This window comes from Stegostoma tigrinum, chromosome 2 (assembly GCF_030684315.1).
Source record: "Stegostoma tigrinum isolate sSteTig4 chromosome 2, sSteTig4.hap1, whole genome shotgun sequence".
Lineage (NCBI taxonomy): Eukaryota > Metazoa > Chordata > Chondrichthyes > Orectolobiformes > Stegostomatidae > Stegostoma > Stegostoma tigrinum.
This window is the reverse complement of record NC_081355.1, coordinates 28,375,110-28,396,436: the sequence shown is the minus strand read 5'-3', so window position 1 is coordinate 28,396,436 and position 21,327 is coordinate 28,375,110. Positions and strand designations below refer to the sequence as shown.

The 21,327-nt window shown below is 42.4% G+C and overlaps 1 protein-coding gene across 3 annotated transcripts in view; it reads left to right on the top strand.

Moving 5' to 3' along the window:
* The window catches only part of eepd1 (endonuclease/exonuclease/phosphatase family domain containing 1), a 151,115-nt gene that overhangs the window by 86,575 nt on the left and 43,213 nt on the right, over nt 1–21,327 (top strand). For all 3 annotated transcript variants that reach the window (XM_048520090.2, XM_048520072.2, XM_048520082.2), the window contains exon 4: nt 2,706–2,757. In XM_048520090.2, coding sequence (XP_048376047.1) covers nt 2,706–2,757 — 52 coding nt within the window. The remainder of the gene's footprint in view (nt 1–2,705; nt 2,758–21,327) is intronic.

The window sequence follows — 21,327 nt, the reverse complement described above, 5'->3', positions numbered from 1 at the left end:
GAAAAGCTCAGCAGGTCTGGCAGTTCTGAGGAAGGGTCACCAGACCCGAAACATTAACTCTGATTTTTCCGTCACAGATGCTGCCAGACCTGCTGAGTTTTTCCAACAACGTCTGTTTTTGTGCCACCCACAATGTAGGGCTGTACTGAGGGGAAAGGAGAAAGTGACCACCGCAGCTTAAGAAGTCAGCTATGGAACCGGGGACAGGGCATATTTGAAGATGAATTAGATACATGGATACTGCTATCTTCGCTTCCTTCATGGCCTCAATCATGGCCAGTTCCCTGGTGAGCAATATCTCCTGCATCATGGTGAGAGTCTTTCCTCTGCTGAGGAGGCACAACTGTATCTGCTTATGCACCATTGTGTTTCAAGTGGGAAAGAATAATGTCATTGTATTGGTGCAGTGTTGAGGTAAAGCACTGGCTATTTACACAAGCTGTGACGTGTGGCATAGAGCATTTTCACTGTGTAGGTGAGGTGAAGCAATGGATGTGAGATGTGAATCATAGTTAACGTTCCTAGGGCCTAGACGCATGCATTGACCTCCATTGCTGTTGGGTCCAGCTGCCTGCAGAAAGTTGGTCTCGGGGGTCTCTCTGTCCCCTATTTATAGATGATATTTCTCCTCTTTTCTACCTCTTGCACCAAGGCTTCAAGTGCAAAGCTGGAAAACCTTTTAACCATGTTGTACTACTCTTTGCCAACTGTAAAATGCATGAGTCAGCAATTCCCCAAAGAGGTGCTGACTGGCTTGAAGTCATGCTAACTGTGCACAGTTTTGCATATCAGAAGCAGCAAACAAGGGGTGATCTAACATAATGATCTTTACTATTGTTTTTAGGAGTTATCAAATTTTGCAGCCTTAGCCTTTATAGCAGTGTGGAGCTGAGACCCAATCTTATGTGTATACTACTGTATCCTGGAGCAAATGTTCAGCCACTGGCCCAAACACCCTAACTTAAGGGAAAATCAACAAGGCTTCTACTGCTGATTTATTATGCAAAAGGCCTGGCTGGAAATGTGCACGTTGGATCTTTTGCGGTTATAAATTTTTTTGTGCCATGTTGATAACATATTGCAATACACCCACAGTTTGTATGACTGGCAATGAGTGAAATTTTGTATTGACTTCCTCATTCTATCCAACATAATCTTCAGTTTTGTAACTGTTGAGATCTTCTGTCATTTTCCGTTTAGAATACGCTTCAGATGCAGCTCACAAAAGTAAAAATGCTCTCACTGCTGAAGATCTGAAATCAAAATAAAACCTACTGAAAGTTCTGAGCCTGCCTAGTGGCCTCAGTGAGAGGAGCATTGATTAATGATGACCTGTTGTCATACAGCTTTATCACCCATGACAATTTTATCAAAGACAAAATGAGGTTATATCCAGTGATAATGGGAACTGCAGATGCTGGAGAATCCAAGATAATAAAATGTGAGGCTGGATGAACACAGCAGGCCCAGCGGCATCTCAGGAGCACAAAAGCTGATGTTTCAGGCCTAGACCCTTCATCAGAGAGGGCCTAGGCCCGAAACGACAGCTTTTGTGCTCCTGAGATGCTACTGGGCCTGCTGTGTTCATCCAGCCTCACATTTTATTATCTGAGGTTATATACAGCAGGCTTTTTGATATATAGAGGGATCTTGGAGTCCAAGCCCATAGCTCTCTGAAAGTGGCAACACCAAATGGATAAGTTGGTAAGGAAGGCAGAAGGCATGCTTGCCGCCTTTGATTGGGGCTTTGAGTAAAAAAGTTGGCAAGTCATGTTGCGACTTACAAGACTGTGATCAGGACACATTCGGCATACTGTGTGCAGGTCTAGATGCAGCACTGTAGGAAGGACATGGAGGCTTTGGAGAGGGTGCAGAAGAGGTTTACTAGCATGTTGCCTGGATTGGGGTGTATTTAGCTATAAGGAAAGGTTGGACCGACCTGGATTGTTTTCGTTCGAGCGTTGGAGGCTGAGGGGTGACCTAATAGAAGTGTATAAACTTGAGGGGCATGGATAGGGTGGATAGTTGAGGTCTCTTTCCCAGGGTGGAAATGTCAAATAGTAGGTGAAATGGGGAAAAGTTTCAAGGAGATGTGTGAGGATTTTTTTGTTTTAAGAAGAGTCTAGTTAGTGCCTGGAATGTGCTGCCAGAGAGGTGGGAAAAGCTGATACAATAGCAAAGTTTAAGATGCATTGAGACAGACACAGGAACAGACAGATAATAGAGCGATACAGACCACATGCAGGCAGATGGGATTAGTTTACAACAGCATCATAGTTGGCACAGACATGATGGGCCTGTTCCTGTGCTGGACTGTTTCATAAGACATAGGAGCAGAAATTAGGCCATTCAGCCCATCCTGTCTGTGCCAACTATGATACTATTCTAAGCATCCTCCAAGCTTTAAGGTCATATTTTCAATGGGGCAAGTTTAATAGCAATGCTTCTGGCCTGCTTTTTGGTGCAATCTTTCTAATGACTGAGGACGTTTGGAGCAATTTCTGAAAAATAGTACACGAGTAAGCTGGGTGTTCCTCTGGGGATCATTTCCACTGCCCTCTTCTATTTCAAGGATTGCATACTGGGTGACACGATGGACCTTAGGAGCTGTAAAAAAAAAGCCTAAATAAATGTCTTACATATTCACGTCTTGTGCTGGCTAAAAGAATTTAACTTACTGAGCTTTTGATTTTCCTGTTTTCCAGCATCAAGTTGTTGGCTGTGCAAGAAATTATTGACCGTGAAGCTCTAGAAAAGGTAAAGATGCTCATTTTAAAAAAAACTATTGCATTCGAGCATTGTACAGTCTGAAGAAATAGGTCAATAAATGTGTTTAACATGTACAGAATGACTGGACTTTTATGGAGAACCATTGACTCTTCTGCCAGTTTCAGGTAATCTTACAGATAACGGGAATAAAGCTGACGTGATTTAAGTTTACTTGGTGAACCCATTGGGCACCTAACAGTAATTGTCTGAAAATCCCCAATTCCAACTTGTGGCTGACATGAATTAAAGAAAATTAGGAAGTTCTGAGCATCCTTCGCCAATTTCCCTAGTTTAACTTTAGTTTTTAAAGTGAATGCCTTGGTTTTCTTGGGAATGGAGGTCTTTTGGTTTAACAACATCTTCAAAGTCTTCTTGATCCAAGAAAGCAGTCTTTTGTGGCATAGGACGGATTGAGGAATGGGACAGTGTTCCTGTCAATATAACGCCTAGCTTGAGTACATGCATGTTTGTTTAACTCTGATCATTTGAAAGTTGCTGCCACTTGTATTAACTAGACCCTCCTTCATGTGGTATGATGTATAAATATTAAGAGGACCACTAAAGTTTGCATTTCAAAACGGCATGTCACGAAGTCAGGATACTGTAAAGTGTTTTGTACCCAACAAGACCAAACTTTAGTCAGTTTTGGCCATGCAAACAACAATGGCAGTGGACCGGAGTCATGGGAAACAGAGGTTCCTCTAGCATGTAATGAATTTTATTTCAAGTTCCATTTAATAAAAATTAAGTAATTTTTGAGTGTTTTTTGTGCTGGTGATAATTTGCTGATGATCAGGACGGTGAGACTTACGTATTGTGATAATGCTGTTAGGTTGATTGACAATTTTGAAATCACTGTTATATTCAGTAAATAGGTGATGCTTATGGCAGTGCCATCTTATCTAACTGCATAGGCAGTACCACAATACATTTCATAACTCTGTACATCTAAATCTTACGTGGCACAAATTAAATGTGGTTTGGGTTTTTATATTTAATTGCAAACAAAAGATTGTGGCATTCTAAAATTGTTGAATGGTATCCAAGCTGATACAGAATGCATAATTTCATGCCTTTGGAATATAGGTTCACTAACTAACTAGAGAATCTGGACTCGGTGCAGAAGGGCTTGGAAGTTTATTTCCAATGATTGGAAGCTCAGACTCTTTCTTTACTCAGGAATTAAACTTTGTCACTGTAATCGGTATTCTAATGCTTGTTTTTGTATGTTCCCAGTCAGGCAGTGAAAAAGTTCCTTCGCTCTGGTTTCACTATGCAAACTCGGCTCCTTTTATTTCAGGGCCAACTTTGATGCAGTTGGTTTTAAGGCAGTGGTGGAAGTAGACACCATAATGTTGTCATTTCAGATTGTTCCTTTAAATTGAAGCATTTGTTGATTTGAAACCAGTTTAGCCTCACCGCAGTAGGATATAGAGATCCTCAATTGTAGGTTGTAATAAAAGTTGCAGTGGGGGATGTTATCTGGGTAGGAAGCCAATTACGAAGGATGGCACTGTTCAAGATGCGTAAGGAACCAGTCATTCTGAGCTGCGGTGCAGTAAAAAACCTGATTAAAATCTTTACACATCTACACACACACACACCCATTGAACTTCAGTGACCTAATTAAAGCTAATGGGCCTCTTTGTTTATCAGTGTTGCATTTTAAACGGTTATTGGACAGTCAGAATGGTTCTCTTACAAAGTGTAAAGCTTTGGCCTGTCATTGGAGACAAGAGTCTGTCTCAATCCGTTATACATACAGGTGTACACAGACTTCTTGTACCCTGGTTAGTCCGCATCCTCTTTTCTTATGTATGTCATTTCCTTTACTTAGTATTTGGTTCTCAACTAATATTTCACTCATCGACCTGCAGATATTATTCATTTGTTGTGGGTACATTTTTAATGTTCATGAATGAGTGCACATAAAACTGTCAGGGACGTGCAGCTTTTCTTGACGTAGAAATCCTTCAAGATAGGACAAATCCTATCTGCAATTAATTATTTAATCTTCTAAATACATCCTCTAACGGGATTAGATTAGCATTTCGATTCTGCTTTTACCCTACGTATGTTTAAAAAGCAGGATATTGTCATTATCAGCATACATTTATATACTTTTTAACTACGGGGACAGTTTCCCAAAATTCAGCAGCCTTGGGACTGAAATTGTCAGGTTTTGGGTTTTCCAGATTTTTGGATTACCAACCAACTCCTTCATGCAGTCTTTCTGGAGACACTGAGACATATGGCTGATTTCTGATTCTCTTCCCCGAAAGCAGCTGAGAATATATTTATTCAAGTGTCCCTGCCAGTGGGAAGAGGCAGATTTCTGTATGGAAATAGGAAGGGATGGGGCGGGGAGGCAGACATTAAAGCACTGCAATGGGCTGGGGTCCTGTGTGTGCACAACTCTTGCTGATTCTGTCCTCTGTGATTATCCAGTGAACAGTCTCTACATTCTTGCACTTAGTCTATTCAAAAAGGGATGTCCAAGTGAAAAACTGTCTGGTTTTTGGAAAATTCCAATTCTTGGGCAACTGGTTTGAGACCCCTGTTACTGAATTTCAGTACTTAATATATTCCTCATTAGAAATAGACGTAATGAGTCATCCTGAGATCTTAGCGTTCGATGCAACATATTACACAGACATTAAGTAGCACACCGGAAGATCCCCAACCAGATCTCCGCTCTGCGTTTGACCTCGCTGGTGTCAGTGATGTCAATCCTGTAACCGACTTCCAGACCCTTGGGTATGGAAAGCACAATCTCTGCAGTGGTTTCGACTTCTCATTAATAATTAATTACTCCTATTGATAAATTTGAGTGCGTGTGTTTGTGTGCTTGCTGCCTGTCTATCTGGAGAGAATAGGGATCAGGCTTAGTTATAATGCCTCCAAGCTAAGACTGTATTTGCAAAGGCTTTAGCAACTTCCTGTCTAAAGCTCATGTATAAATAAAATGACAGTTGTTAAAGATAGAGTGGACGGCTCGTCTTTTTGTGAATCCATCACAACAAGTTTCACATACTTGTATCCAGGAAGCCTGTAGTTAGTGGTCTAAGTGGGAATGTGGATTTGAGACTGCAATCAGATGCGCTATGGGCGGCACGGTGGCTCAGTGGTTAGCACCACAGCCTCAGGACCCAGGTTCGATCCCACCCCTGGGTAACTGGTGTGTGGAGTTTGCACAGTCTCCCTGTGTCTGCATGGCCTCTGGCTGCTCCACAGTCCAAAGATGTGCAGGTTAGGTGCATTGGTCGTGTTAAAATTGTCCAGGGATGTGTAGGTTAGATAGATTACTCATGGGAAATGCAGGGTTACAGGGATGGGGTGTAGGGGGTGTGTGTCAGTGTGGACTCAACAGGCTGAGTGGCCTGTTTCCACACTGTATGGATTCTATGATCTTTTGAAATGACTGAGCAGGTTAGAGTTAGGAATAAGCTATTCAGTACTAATAATTGGTGACTCGGAGACCTCAAGATATGACAGGCATTGATGATAATTATAACTTCTTGATGGTATCTTTTGAATGATTCAACAACTTGCATTTACATAGCACATTCAGTGCTGTAAAACAGCCTGGAATGTAATTAAACAAAAGTTAAGACTGAAACAAAGCTATTTTGAAGGTGATTTACGAGCATGAACAAGAGATATTTAAATGAGGATCACGGAAAGATGGGCAAGAGTTATAGGGACGGAATTCAGTGTTTAAAATTCTGGATGGATCAAGGCACAGCTGCCTGGCAGCCAAAGGTGCAGAGGTTCTGCAGAACAATGTTCGCAGAGGGTTGTAGGGTTTACCATTACAGAAATATAGGGGAGTAGGGTGGTGGTGATGCCATGGAGGGATTTAAGCACGACAATCAGAATTTTCAAGTTTGAAGTGTTGTTAGATATGGTTTCAGGCATAATTAGGATTTTATGCACAGGACAACTGTTCATTTCTGTCAACTCTTTCTTTTCCCCCACTCTCTGTGTTTGGCTGTACCCAGCATAAAGACTTCTGGTTTGAAAAAAAAGCAATGGGAATGGTTCATATATTTCAGCATTGCATCAAATGTCTGCTGCAGATTTCCAGATCAAAATAAGGAAACACGGAGTTGATAGGAGACAGCAACTATTGGGAAGATCTCTGAACTCATTATGCTTATTGACAGTCCTGAAGAAGGAGCAAGGCTCCAAAAGCTTGTGTTTTCAAATAAACCAGTTGGATTATAACCTAGTATCAGAGATAATGGGAACTGCAGATGCTGGAGATTCCAAGATAATAAAATGTGAGGCTGGATGAACACAGCAGGCCAAGCAGCATCTCAGGAGCACAAAAGCTGACGTTTCGGGCCTAGACCCTTCATCAGAGAGGGGGATGGGGGGAGGGAACTGGAATAAATAGGGAGAGAGGGGGAGGCGGACCGAAGATGGAGAGCAAAGAAGATAGGTGGAGAGGGTGTAGGTGGGGAGGTAGGGAGGGGATAGGTCAGTCCAGGGAAGACGGACAGGTCAAGGAGGTGGGATGAGGTTAGTAGGTAGCTGGGGGTGCGGCTGGGGGTGGGAGGAAGGGATGGGTGAGAGGAAGAACCGGTTAGGGAGGCAGAGGCAGGTTGGACTGGTTTTGGGATGCAGTGGGTGGGGGGGAAGAGCTGGGCTGGTTGTGTGGTGCAGTGGGGGGAGGGGATGAACTGGGCTGGTTTAGGGATGCAGTGGGGGAAGGGGAGATTTTGAAACTGGTGAAGTCCACATTGATACCATTAGGCTGCAGGGTTCCCAGGCGGAATATGAGTTGCTGTTCCTGCAACCTTCGGGTGGCATCATTGTGGCACTGCAGGAGGCCCATGATGGACATGTCATCTAAAGAATGGGAGGGGGAGTGGAAATGGTTTGCGACTGGGAGATGCAGTTGTTTGTTGCGAACTGAGTGGAGGTGTTCTGCAAAGCGGTCTCCAAGCCTCCGCTTGGTTGCCACATCACCATTCATTTAGATCATTGTTGATCTGATAATCTTCTACCCCACTGTCCTGCCTTATATCCATTACCCTTCAAGACAGTAAGGATTGCAGATGCTGGGAGCTAGTCAAAAAATGTGGAGCTGGAAAAGCACAGCGGGCCAGACAGCATCCGAGGAGCAGGAACGTCAATGTTTTGGACCAGAGCCCTTCGTCAGGATTGAGGATAGAGGGGGGAGCCCAGAAATAAATAGTGGGGGTTGGGAGCTGCAGCTAGGGGGGGGGTAGGTGAGATGGTGATAGGTGGAAGCAGGTAAGTTTATTGTGGTTGATTAGTGGGAAAGATGGAGCGGATAGGTGAGTAGGAAGATGGACAGATTAGGCCAGGTCGGGTCAGGAGGGACACTGAACAACTGGAAGGACAGAATAAATTCTCCACAAGGAGTGAGTAGGAAGAAGTGTAGCCAAGGTGGCTGTGCAAGTCAGCGGACTTGTTCTGGAAATTTCTCCCAGTCCCCAATCCTCTCTTCGTCATCTTTCCTATATTCCCACCACCACCGCCTATCCCTGTACCTGTCTTGAGGATTCTACTTTAAAGTGGAAGGGAAATCTCAGGATTCAGAAGTCTACAGTTTCAGATTTTCATTATTTTTAATGACCTGTTCTGTGACACACTTCCAGGATGATTGGGACTTGAACCAGATCTTCTGGCTCCTATGTAGGGATGCTTGAAATTTCAGATTTTAAAAGGGTTTGTAAGATGGGTGAAAGGATGGGAAACAATATTGGTGCTAATTCACAGCCCATTAAAGGTCATATATGAGCTTGTCAAGGACCCTGTGTGAAAGTGAGTGAATTCATATTTTTTCCTGACAGAGAGGAGTAGCCTGGTGCACATTGGATTGGCTGCAGTTCTACAGAGCAAGAACATGTCTTTGTGATTTAAAAACAAAACAAAACTTGTAGACCTGACTGGCACATAGTCAACCACTTTACATTAACTCAGCATCCTTGGCTACTTTTTGCCACACTTCACATTGTGGCCTCCTAAAGGAACTGCTTGTTCTCCTGGACAAGACAGTGGCAGACGTCAACATGTCTGCTGCCTGCCCATACTGCGAGCATCCAGCAGTCAGCTCCCACTTCCTTGGAGGCTCTTCGAGCTTGTAATTAGCCAAGCTCAAGCCAATACAACCAAAGCTTGGATTTGGGACCTGGAATTCATCTATTTGTGGACTCCTCTGAAAATCTGGCCCTGTTCATTTCCACAGATGCTGTTTGACCCATTGAGTATTTTCTGTTTCCATTTCAGATTTCCAGCAGGCGCAGTATTTTACTTCCATTTCAATATGCATGTTTCCCTTTAATGGTTTTTCTCATGTTCGTGTTGACTCAGTTTAAAATTGGGGCTCTCCATCTATCTGTTTGTTTCGTCCTCACGTTGTCGAAACAAAAAATACCTACACTGCAGTGCCTTTTGTGAAAAGAAACATAGACCTATTTATATTGTGCCCATGTGTGAGGGGTGGGGGTGGAGTGAGGGGGGAGTTTTGTTTTAAACATTCTGTGTGAACTAGTCTGACCCTGAACTGAGCATCCATACTATTTTTCAGGACCCTCTCATCAGTAATTGAGCATTATTTCTTAGGGTCTGTCTCATGGCTTTTATTGAGTCTTTGCATTATGTAGCTGAACTGGAACGTTTCAGGTTCATTACAGTGTGTGCACTCTACATGGTGATTGCAGCCTGATCTATAATTGTTTCTCCATGCTGCTCAGTAAGGAAATGGAAAAGCCTCCAAGGTTCCTGCAATGTTATCCTGACATTGAGATCCTTGCTGAACTTGCAATTGTTCATGGGGATTTGAGTGGGGTTGCCTTTTATCATCAGACCCTGCCCATATCCCACGTCTCTGTCCCCCATTCACTACCCTCCCTCATCTGACCTCACAGTTTTCCGACACTAATGCAGATTTCGATAAAATACAGCTGATGATCCAATTCTAATGGAGGGAAAAAATCAGCACATACGAGCAAAAAATATTCGGGTCAAAGCTGTCTTGCCCTAACATACAATAAGTATGAGTTGGTGAGCTACTGAAATAAAATTTCTTGACCGTGGCATAATTTTGTTTTAAACTATCAGATTTTAGCAAGAATTCTGAGCTCAGTAATTCCTTATACAGATGTAAAAAATCAAATGTGGCCCTATTATAACTGCAATCCTAGACATTGTTTCAAGTTGTTTGGTCGTTACATTAGCTTACCTTTGTGTCTGAATGTAGAAAAATGCTGAGAGTTTGGCCACTCACGTGTCTCCCTATCAAACTTGAGTACATAAGCCAGGCTGACATTTCAGTGTGTTACTTAGGGAGGAATGCAATGTCGTTGGAGATCCCATTTTCCAGATGGGGCTTATTTGATGTTCCAGTTGACCTGTTGAAATAAATGTAAAGTATCCCATGGCATTCACAAAACTGACAGGCACTGTTGCCAGTTTTTTGGCTGACAGTCCTTTCTTAACCAATGCCTGGTCATGAATTAATTAGTATTTCACGGGAACTTACTGCATAGAAACTGGCAACCGTATTTCCCAATGAACTGAGTTTTATGTGAATATGGGGGATGTTTCCTGCATGCAAAGGAGAAAAGTTGATCATGAGTGAACTTTTTTTTTAAAAAAATGTCTATTTGGGGACTAAGGGTACAGTCATACTGCTCCTACTCCTGAGACAGGTTCAAGTCACATTTCCTGTAGAGGCATATAATGACATCTCTGAACTAGTCTGTCAGTAAATATCTAACAATGGCCGCTCTGCCAGTAATTTTGCCGAGATGTTAAATCCTCCCTCCGTGGAAGGAATTCCTTGCACTTGAGATTGACTAGCAGCTCTTGTAGTCCCAGCAGCACCAGAAGCAAATAGGACCTGCTGACGCTACATACTGTCCTCGTGAAGAAGACAGAATGCATCCCTGATGCTGGTAAGCCAGGCCTTTTTGGGTGGGGAGAGATTGGTACACAGGGGAGGGGTTTGGAGTGGTAGGTGTTGGGGTGGAAGGGGTATGATTTTAGGGGGTGCCCTTCAATGTGCTAAGTTTTTCGACTGTGGTGAAGAAACCATACCTCCGCTCTTGTCCACCTTCTGCTGTTGAGCATATTATGACCATGGAGACTGTTTGAGATCCTGAATTAATAGCCCACTTAATGGCCTTATTGCAACATTAGCCTAAGGGCAGGCAATTTAGTGAATGCCCTGCCCCACCTCCAAAAAAAAATGTAAGTGTTGGGAATGGATTGGAAGGCAGTGGTCTGCCCACTGTCATTTTATATTTGCAATGTATATCTGTTAATTTTCCTTTCCAGTGCGTAATGTTCCAACAATTTTGCCGTCAATGTATGGATTGTATGACATTAATTTGAAGCTATTATTTATGATGCCTTCGTAAGAAGCTTTCCATTTTATTGCACAAAATACAAGATCTCCACCATTAATTATTTGCACCCCAGCTAGATATAGATTTGTTTTGCATAATGTCTTTCTCATTGGCTAAAATTAGCTCTGAGGTGTTACACTGCTTTAAAACTGTATGATACGTTAGTTACTTCTCTCCACCTTTTACAGTTGAATTGTTACTAACAACCAAGCTATTGTTGGTGACAAGCTCGAACCGTAAATGATGATGTTATTGTCAGCAGTGAAATCTTTCAGCTACTGATTCATAGAGCCATTGATACTAATTATAAGTAGCTAATGTATGGAGCATTTACTGTTAAGTTGCCTACTGTACTAGGCTATCAGTGGGGAATGTTTAGGAATGCTGCACTATTGAATGCTTCTTGGTCCTTTCTGCAAGGGACATTAAACTAACGCTCAGGCTAACCTCTCAAGTGGATGCAAAATATTCAGTTTCACATGTGAGAAGAACAGGGGCATTCCCTGGTACTGAGGCCTGCAATTATATTTAAAATAATCTTTAAGAAAACAAAAGCACTTCGTTTTAATGAGGCAGCACAGAGGAAGGTGACTCAGTCCCATAGTGCCACTTTGCAAGAGCTATGCTGTTCATTCAACCCCTGCTGTTTCTCCATTATTTTGCAATTTTCTTTTCTTCAACAATCTACTGAATTCCATTTTGCAAGTCAATTCCAATCTGCTTCCGCTACCATTTCAGGCCGTGCATTCCAGAACAAAGAAGCTCATTCATGGCACCCTGTCCATCACCTTCACCTTCAGTATTCACTCCTTTCACCACCAAAGTGCAATGGCGTCTGCAAGAGACACTGCACTGTAGTAACTCAGCAAGGCTCCTTTCACAGTACCTTCCAAACCTATGACCTCAGGAAGGACCAGATGTTTAGGAACACCACCATCTGTAAGAATTCCCCAGGTCGCATACACATCAAATGAGTAAGAAAAATTCATAATTTTCTAGATTAATAGTTTGTCCTACTGTCACCTTTGGTTCCTTTCTTCTGGTTACCAAGCCTTCCACCATTAGTCGAAACCTCTGCTATGCACTGGACCAAAACTTTCAATGATTTGGGCACACCTGTTATAAATCCTCTCTTTTCTTTGCTCCCTGTAATCACCGAGGAGGACTATTCTATCTTATCTAGTTTCCTCACATTACTGATACCTCCAAGTGAATCTCCACTCTGTCCCAGATCTTGATATCCTTCCTAAAGTGCAATGTGCAGATTTGGCCATAATACTCCAACTGAGGCCTCCCTGATGCTTATTAAAATTTAGCGTAACTTTCTTGTTTTGGTACTCTGCCTCTACTTAAAAGGCCAAGAACTGTGTACTACTTTTTAACAGAGATAATGGGAACTGCAGATGCTGGAGAATCCAAGATAACAAAGTGTGGAGCTGGATGAACACAGCCGGCCAAGCAGCATCTCAGGAGCACAAAAGCTGACGTTTCGGGCCTAGACCCATCAGCCCTCTAATGAAGGGCCCAGGCCCGAAATGTCAGCTTTTGTGCTCCTGAGATGCTGCTTGGCCTGCTGTGTTCATCCAGCTTCACACTTTACTACTTTTTAACAGTCTTAATTTGTGCTGCCACCTTTAAAGACTTCTCACACCTCCAGGCCTCTGTTCATTTTAAAAATTTAGAAATACTCTTTCTTGGTTCTTCCTGCCAAGATGAATTGCTTCGCACCATTCTACCCTAAATTCGATGCAATCTTTTAAAATTATTTGGTCATTTCTCCGGTTGCTGTTCAAGAGAGTTTGCTGGGTGCATTGTTTCCTGCTTTACGACAGTGACTTATAATTCAAAAGCAACGTTTTTGGTTAAAATATTGCACTGGGGACATTGGAAAGGACACACACCCACCGGCACACACGCACTACATTATAATATACAGGAAAGTTCTATTTTACTTTTCAAAGTTATTGCTTATTTCAAGTGACTCATTTTTATGTTGCAAAACCTGTGAGAAGAATAAAACAAAGTTGCTGGAAAAGCTCAACAGGTCTGGCAGCATCTGTGAAGGTGAAAACAATTTCGGGTCCGATGATCCTTCCTCTGGACCTGAAACATTAACTAACTGTTTTTTCCTTCACAGATGCTGTCAGACCTGCTGAGCTTTTCCAGCAACTTTGTTTTTGTTCCTGATTTACAGCATCTGCAGTTCTTTTGGTTTCTGAGAAAAATACTTGGGCGTGTAATCTGAGTACAGTTCTATTTTGAAAGAAATGTGTCGAGTGTACTGTATAGCCAGCACTAATACGAGTGCATTGTATACAAGCACTTTGCTACTGCTTGTAGGCATTTTAATTCTTTCTGTGGGGTGGTACCCATGATCACTACCCTGTTCAGTTTGAAAATATTTCAGTAATCTATTGGAACAGCAACAGAATTCTGATCCCTGCTCAACACAGTGACAGCTGTTTTGAGATTATCAGGGCAGAGTGGAAAAAGGATTAGTTGCCGTCAAATACGTCATCACATACATGGTTCAATGGTAGCAGTCTCACCTCTGAATCAGATATGTAGTTTCAAATCCCACTTCAGAGATTTGAGCAGTTGTTGGAGATACTGGATGAGATATTAAACCTCTTCTCTCCCTCTTGGATTTAATTGAATCCACTGCACAATTTCTGTTGAAAGTCCAAGCCCATATTTGTCCATCAATCAACATCACTGCAATGAATCACCTGGTCATTTCTTCTCTCTTTCTCTGGGACCTTGTTTTATGCAAATATTCTGCCATAATTCCTGAACTGGAACAATGCCCATGCTTCAGAACAGTGACCCACCATCTAAAGAATAAAGATTGAAAGGATCTTGCAGTTGTCAGAAATCTGTCTCAGCTTCACTAAAGCCATTGCTGCCACTTAGTCATAATCTTCAAATCTCGTCTATCAATCCCACTGGGAGTCATGACCCACAGTTTAGGAAGCCCTGTTCTAAAGCATAAGCAATGTTGTCATTTAGGCAGTGTAACAGCTACCTTTTTTTAAAAAAAGAAAATACTTTTATTGAAAAAAAACCTTCCTCTTCAACTCTTTCCTCTACTCATTTCTTATTCTTCCTCAACCCAGAAGGAAACAAACAGACTTGCAAATGACATGTACTGGTATGACGTGGTTTGTCTACCTCAGAACTGTACTCCAGTATGACCAATAAGTTCAGTTCTAAGAATTACCTTTTTTTGTTTTTTTTCCAACTGATTTTACATGGGTGGAGCTCAAAAATAAACAAAGGCTGATCACCTTGATGGTATTGTACTCTAGGCCCCCAATAGTCAGCTGGAGATGGAGGAGCAAATATGTAGAGAGAGCAAATATATATGAAAGAATAATAGAGTTGTAATAGTAGGGGACTTTAACTTTCCAAACATAGACTGGGACTGCCATATTGTTAACGGCTTGGATGGAGTGGAATTTGTTTAATGTGTTCAAGAAAGTTTTCTTTATTAATATGCAGATGTGCTTTCTCTTAGGAGGTAAGGTAGGACAAGTGACGAAAGTGTTAATGGGGGAGTGTTGCTCAAGGGTTGTTTTTCGGACTGGACTGTGTGACCAGTGGTGTTCCGCAGGAATCAATGTTAGGTCCACTGTTGATGGTCATTTATATAAATGACATGGATGAGAATATAGGAAGCATGGTTAGTAAGTTTGTGGATGACACCAAAAAGAGTACAGTGGGATCTTGGTCGGCTGAGCCAATGGGCTGAGGCCTGGCAGATGGAATCTAATTTAGAGAAATGCAAAGTAGCACATTTTGGCAAGACCCATTAGGGCAGGACTTGCACAGTTAGTGGTAGGGTCCTAGGGAGTGTTGATGAACGGAGAGACTCGTGCGGGCAGGCTCATAGTTCTTTGAAAGTGGCATCACGGGGAGGTGAAGAAGGTGTTTGGCATGCTTGCCTTCATTGATCAGACCAGGAGTTGGGATGACATGCTGTGGCTATGCGGGCCTATGGAGAGGCCACTTTTGGAGTACTTTGTATTGTGTGTTGCCCTGCGATAGGAAAGATATTATTAAATTGGAGGGTGTGCAGGAAAGATTTATGAGTATGTTACTCCGACCAGACAGTTTGAGTTATAAGGATAGAGGCTGGGATGTTTTGCTGCTGGTGTGTAGGAGGTTGAGAAGTGACCTTCCAGAGGTTTATAGAATCATGACGGGCATAGATAAAATGAATAGCAAAGGTCTTTTTCCTAGGCTGGCAGAGTTCAAAACTAGAGGGCATTAGGTGAGATGGGAAAGATTTAGAAGGCACCTGAGAACCAACATTTTCACGCAGAGAGTGGTTTATATGTGGAATGAACTGCCAGAGGAAGTGATAGATGCAGGTACAGTTGCAACATTTAAAAGACATTTGGACGGGTGTACGAATAGGCAAGGTGCTGAGGGATATGGGCCACATACAAGGAAATGGGACTAGTTTAGTTTGGGAAATGTGGTCAGCGTAGACGAGTTGGACCAAAAGGTCTGTTTCCATACTGTATGACTGTGACTCTGTGATCTGGTAATTGGTTTTAATGATCTGAGTGTTAAATTTTGACAGGATATTGTGGGGATCTCACCTGATGTTCAAAATAATGTTCTCTTCTCGCTTAGGTTAGAGTCATTGTTGTGGGTGGGGAGGAGCACAAACAAATGATGGTGCAGTTGCAGAGCCAATAAGTAGAAAAAGACATGTTTGTAGGAAATTTTGCCCTCGTCGACTGACTCAGTGGAACAACCCAGCATTCTTTGAGGAGCAGTTCATAGGGAGGCTGCTGCTTGTGGAGATTGTCATTCAGCTGCATCACCTTCTATATCAAGACCTGAAATCCACTGCTAGAGCTTACACAGTCAAGATCAGGGCAGTCTGAACTTCCTTCCCTGCAGCTCCTTCCAAACTCTCACAAGGAAATTGATAACATCAGTCAGAACAACAGGCAATGCTGGCAGCAAGTGGCTGACTTTCTTATTGAGAGACTTGTTTTCTTGGGCTTGTCTGTGGTTACTTGTGAAATCTGCCATTGGTGTGTAACTGTTTCTGAAGAAAACATTCTAGTAATAGCCCATTTGTTATCACATGGTATCAAAAGCAAAAAAAAACTTAAATTCCATTTCCTATGCTGACTTAAGTATTGCTTAAATTAAGATACCTAACCTGTAAAATGTTCAATAAAATCAACAGCATTGAGAAAGGAAGTTCTAAAAATCTGTTTATAGAATGCAGGCATCACAGGCAAGAGCAGGATTTGCAACAAATTGCTTGAGGAACTGGTGGTGATCTGCCTTAAGCTGTTACTGTGAAAGTTCTAACTTGTATTGTTCCAAATGAAGATAGATACGCCCAGGAGTATTCTCAAATTCATGCTGCAACACCACTTCTTCCATTCCTGCATGTTCCTCAACCCTGCAGTGCACATCTATCCCATTTCTCACTCAGACCAGAATCAAACTCTAAACTGACTGCTCTCTCAAGAAATGGGGAAAGGCATCAGTAGATGCTCAAGTCTGCTTTTGCTCTGTACAACTAATCCCCCAATCATCTTGAGAGCAGAGGGGTTCCATGTCACAGCAGTGTCGAGTGTAGATACAGAGCTGGGTAGGTGGGTAGTAGCAGGATTTAGACTCTGCAAGCATGAGAAAATGCACATACCAACAGAAAGACAATGACAGGGAAAATACATGAATGAAGGGAAAACTGGAAAAAACAACGGGATAGTTTTTGTTCACAGGGTCTGTTGAGTTGTTGATCAATAGTTTTCTTTGCTTTTGAGTGCTTCCTCTATTTTATAAGAGGTTGGTTCACTTATAAAAGTACTTCACTTACCAATTATCATTTCGCAACTTGCAACAACTGCTGAAGGAAAGATTATATATTTTTCTTCAGGTTTAAAAGTGGCTTTTGACAGCAGAGAACAGAGAAATCCTGAGCTGGTGGAGATCTCATAATTTCTCTGCAATTGTTCCTAGCCCCAAACTACTGTCACCTGAAACACAAACCTTGGGGGATCAGAAGGCAGGCAATGTGGAAAGGAGTGTCCTCTTCCTTCCTGCCCTTTTCATTTAGGCCATGAAATATGCCTGGCATCTAGTACCCTCCCACTTACACCAGCTGTGACTTGGTTTGGGCAGCACATTATCCCAGTTTTAAGACAATAAGATGTAGGGGCAGAATTAGGCCATTTGGCCCATCAAGTCTGCTCCACCATTCGATCATGGCTAATATGTTTCTCAACCCCATTCTTCTGTATTCTCTCCATAACCCTTCATCCCCTTATTCATCAAAAGCCTATCTAGCTCTGTCTTAAATGCACTCAATGACTTGGCCTCCACAGCCTTCTGAGGCAATGAGTTCTACAGAGTCAACATCCTCTGGCTGAAGAAGTTTCTCCTCATCTTGGTTCTAAATGGTTGTCCATTCACTCTGAGGCCATGTCCTCTGGTTCTAGTTTCTCCTACTAGTGGGAGCATCTTCTCCACATCCGCTCTATCCAGGCCCCTCAGTATTCTGCACATTTCAAAGGGATCTCCTCCTTGTCCTTCTAAACTTGAAGTATAGATCTAGAGTACTCAACTACTGCTCCAATGACAAGCCTTTCATCCCTGGGATCTTTCTTTTAAACCTCCTCTGGACCCCTCCCCAATATCAGCACATTCTTCCATAGAAATAGAGCCCAAAACTGCTAACACTATTCCAAATGCAAATGACTAAAGCCTTATACAGGCTCAGCAATACATCTCTATTCTTGAATTCCAGCTCCCTTGAAATCAGTGCTAACATTGTGTTTGCCTTCCTAACTGCTAACCAAACCTGCATGCTAATTGGAGTGTAGGAAGTTGAGAGGTGACCTGACAGAAGTTTATAAAATAATGACAGTTATAGATAAAGTTGAGGATAGTTGTTTTTTCATTGAGATGGGGAATTTTAAGACTAGGGGGACATGTTTTTTAAGGTGACAAGAGAGATTTGAAAAAGAAATGTTTTGCATGTGGGATGAACTTCCTGATGAAGTGGTGGATGTGGGTATAATTACAGCGTTTAAAAGACATTTGAATGGACATATGAATTGGAGAGGTTTGGAGGGATATGTGCCAGGAGCAGGCAAGTGTGACTAGTTTAGTTTGGGGAATATGTTCGGCATGGACTGGTTGGACTGTAGGGTCTGTTTCAGTGCTGCATGTCTCTGTAAGAGAAGCCTTAACTAGGACTCCTAAGTCCCTTGGTGCTTCAGATTTCCAAAGCCTTTCCTTATTTCAAAAATAATATACACCCCAAATCTTCCGACCAAAATGCATAACGGCACACTTTTCCCACGTTGTATTCCATCTGCACTTCTTTGCCCACTCCCCTAACCTGTCCAAGTCCTTCTGCAGCCTCCTGCTACCTCAACACCACCTGTCCCTCCATCTATCTTTTTTTCATCTGCAAGCTTAGCAACAATGCTCTCAGTTCCTTCGTCCAAATCATTAATGTTCAAAGTGAATAGTTGTGATCCCAACACTGCTCCCTGCAAAACTCCACTAGTTACCAGCTGCCATCCTGGAAAAGATTGCTTTATCTCAACTGTCTGCCTTCTGCCAGTCAAACAATCTTCTATTCATGCCAGTCCCTTGCCCCAGTAGAGAATTCTTGACATGAAGGCCTGAACGTGTAACGGGTGACTCCAGTTAACTGACCCATTCCCAGGACCTCCATCTTGGACACCTGGTGCCAGCGTCTCAGGGAACAGGCCATGGGTAGCAGCCACGTCCAGCCCTATCCTCAGACGTTGGTGTCTGATGTATACCACCTTCACTGCATTAACATGGCCTACCTCCAATCCATCTACAGTACATTTCTGCACTTCACAAGTACACCTTGGAGCACACCAGCACTATTAATTGTAGTGCTGTTGTGAAGACCTTGCTCATGCAAGGATGAACACCCAGCACATGGTGTGGACCAGGGAGCACCTCAGGGCTGTCCCCTTGCGCTCTAAGTGTCCTCCCCATTTACACCTATCTAGATGCCCACTTCCCTTGCTACCTTGTGCATTTTCCCTTGAGCCAAAGTTAAGGGTTCGCATTGCCCTTGTCTTACCTGGCTGTGAAAATAGGAAGCCAGGCAGCTTGTTGGTCAAGGGATGGACGATTTGGCATATGGCACATTTCTGTCTCAAAGTCGCACCTCCAGCATGCTTCAGCAAACACATTGCATATGCATCAACCAAACAGCCATGTCTCAAAGTTGAAGAGTTCCATTTTTCACCAGGAGTTGGAATGCAGTCCATCAGGGGTCTTGTTCAAGAGCAGTATGGGGGGAGTGGGGCTTGGGGGGGAAATGGTAGGGGGTTCAAGGACCACTCAGAGTGGACTTGGTCAGGATCCTCCCCTTGTGGTGTGTGAGGAACTGAACGTGAGGCACCTCACCTCCTGCCTTTGCTCTTTCTAACCACTGAGGGATAGTTTCTCCTGGAATGAGAGAAAGGAGGGACTGGGTGAGATGGAAGTGACTGGAACAGTTAGTGCTGGTGTAGGTGAGGGTAAAGTGGTGATGTGTCCCAAGTGAGTGAGTGAGAGTTGCAGAGGCCATGCAGGGTAAGCAGTCTGGTGAGGAGGTTGTTTGGTGATTGAGAGTGAATGAAGAAAGATGTTGAGGTAGACAATATCGCAAACAAAAATGCTATTAGGCCTCCCGGCGAGAAACTCTTTTTTTTAAAAGATAACTGGCAAAAATAACATTTAGCCAATTTCTGACAAGATTCAATCTTAAAATGTCCTTGAACGAGAATGTGACAATCAACCTGTTGCAGCTAGTAATTTATGCGACACCCTCCCTAGCCACATTTACAGATCAATAACTGCAGGTATTATTCAGATGTCATTACAGCAAAGACTGTACCATGAATGTACCTATTTGGAGAGGTATGCTGGTACAGCAGCCTCCCAGACATGATGGCTTCTTCGCATGGTGTGCTGATCTCCTGACCTGACATAGCAGCCTCCATGGCTAGGTGCCAGTGCAATCTGTTATACTGAACTTTTATTTCTATAATGCCAGATATTTTATTTTATTTCTCTGTTGTCTAAGAGCTTGTAAATAAAGAAGCTGTGCCTGGGTATTTTTGTATCTAAGTCAGTGCTGCAACTGGTGACATGTAAACTTTTCACTATCCTCATTCAGTATATGTGACAACAAAGGCTGTTCTATTCTATGATTGTGAGAATTATTATTCATTAAAATTTCCACCACTAAATGTTTTATAAAATTGTGTATTTATTTGCACAGCAGATTTAAGGTCAGATGAGTTTTGCAGAAAGTCTACATTTATAGAATTAATGGATTATTAAATATTCTTGTTAATTATACCAAAATATACTTGACAGCTTTATCCGTGTTCTTTGCTGGTCCAAATGTGTTGGGCAAGGTGTCTCATCCCAGTCTACTTCTCCCATTGTGCACGTTCGCAGGTGCTAAATAATGGCACAGTCTTTGCTGTAAAGTAGTGAAATCTGAATAATACCTGCAGTTATTGATTTGTAAGTGTGAGGAAGAGTGTTGCATAAATTGCAAACTGCAACAAGATATTTTAACGAGACCTATTCCACACTGCTCGGTATCACTACATAGCTGTAGAACACTGCAAAAATCATATCTGTTAGTATCCAATTGTTCTCTTAGGATTACGCAGCTCGCTTTTTGATGTAATATAAATTTGGTTCATGCTGAGGTTTATAGCCATTAATTAGAAGGCTGCCAAAGAATGAAGTGAATTGAATTTCAGGTATCTATTAAGGGACTACAAATTTCAGCGTCTTTTGGGTTCAGAGCTTCATAAAGCTTCTTTCCCCTCGGGCCCTAATTTTCCTTTTGTTATGGCTTTATTCACAGTTACAGCTTCATTCTTTAACTTGTTTTTTTCAAGGCCATTGCTCTAGAAAATTCTCTAATGTGACGCAGATGTTTTTTTTTAAATATGGGATGCATCCAAGAATTCTGAATTCTATGATCTAATTGCTAAATGTTTTTAGATTTTGGAAGCGAGTGAGCCCGTTAGAAGGTTCTTGTATCTTTACTCATCTGTTCTGCTTTGTTAAAAAGCATTTTTATTGATTTAACATTATTCTCCTCCTAGTTGGCCTTTCCTGATCGTTGCTTTTGCAGTTAAGC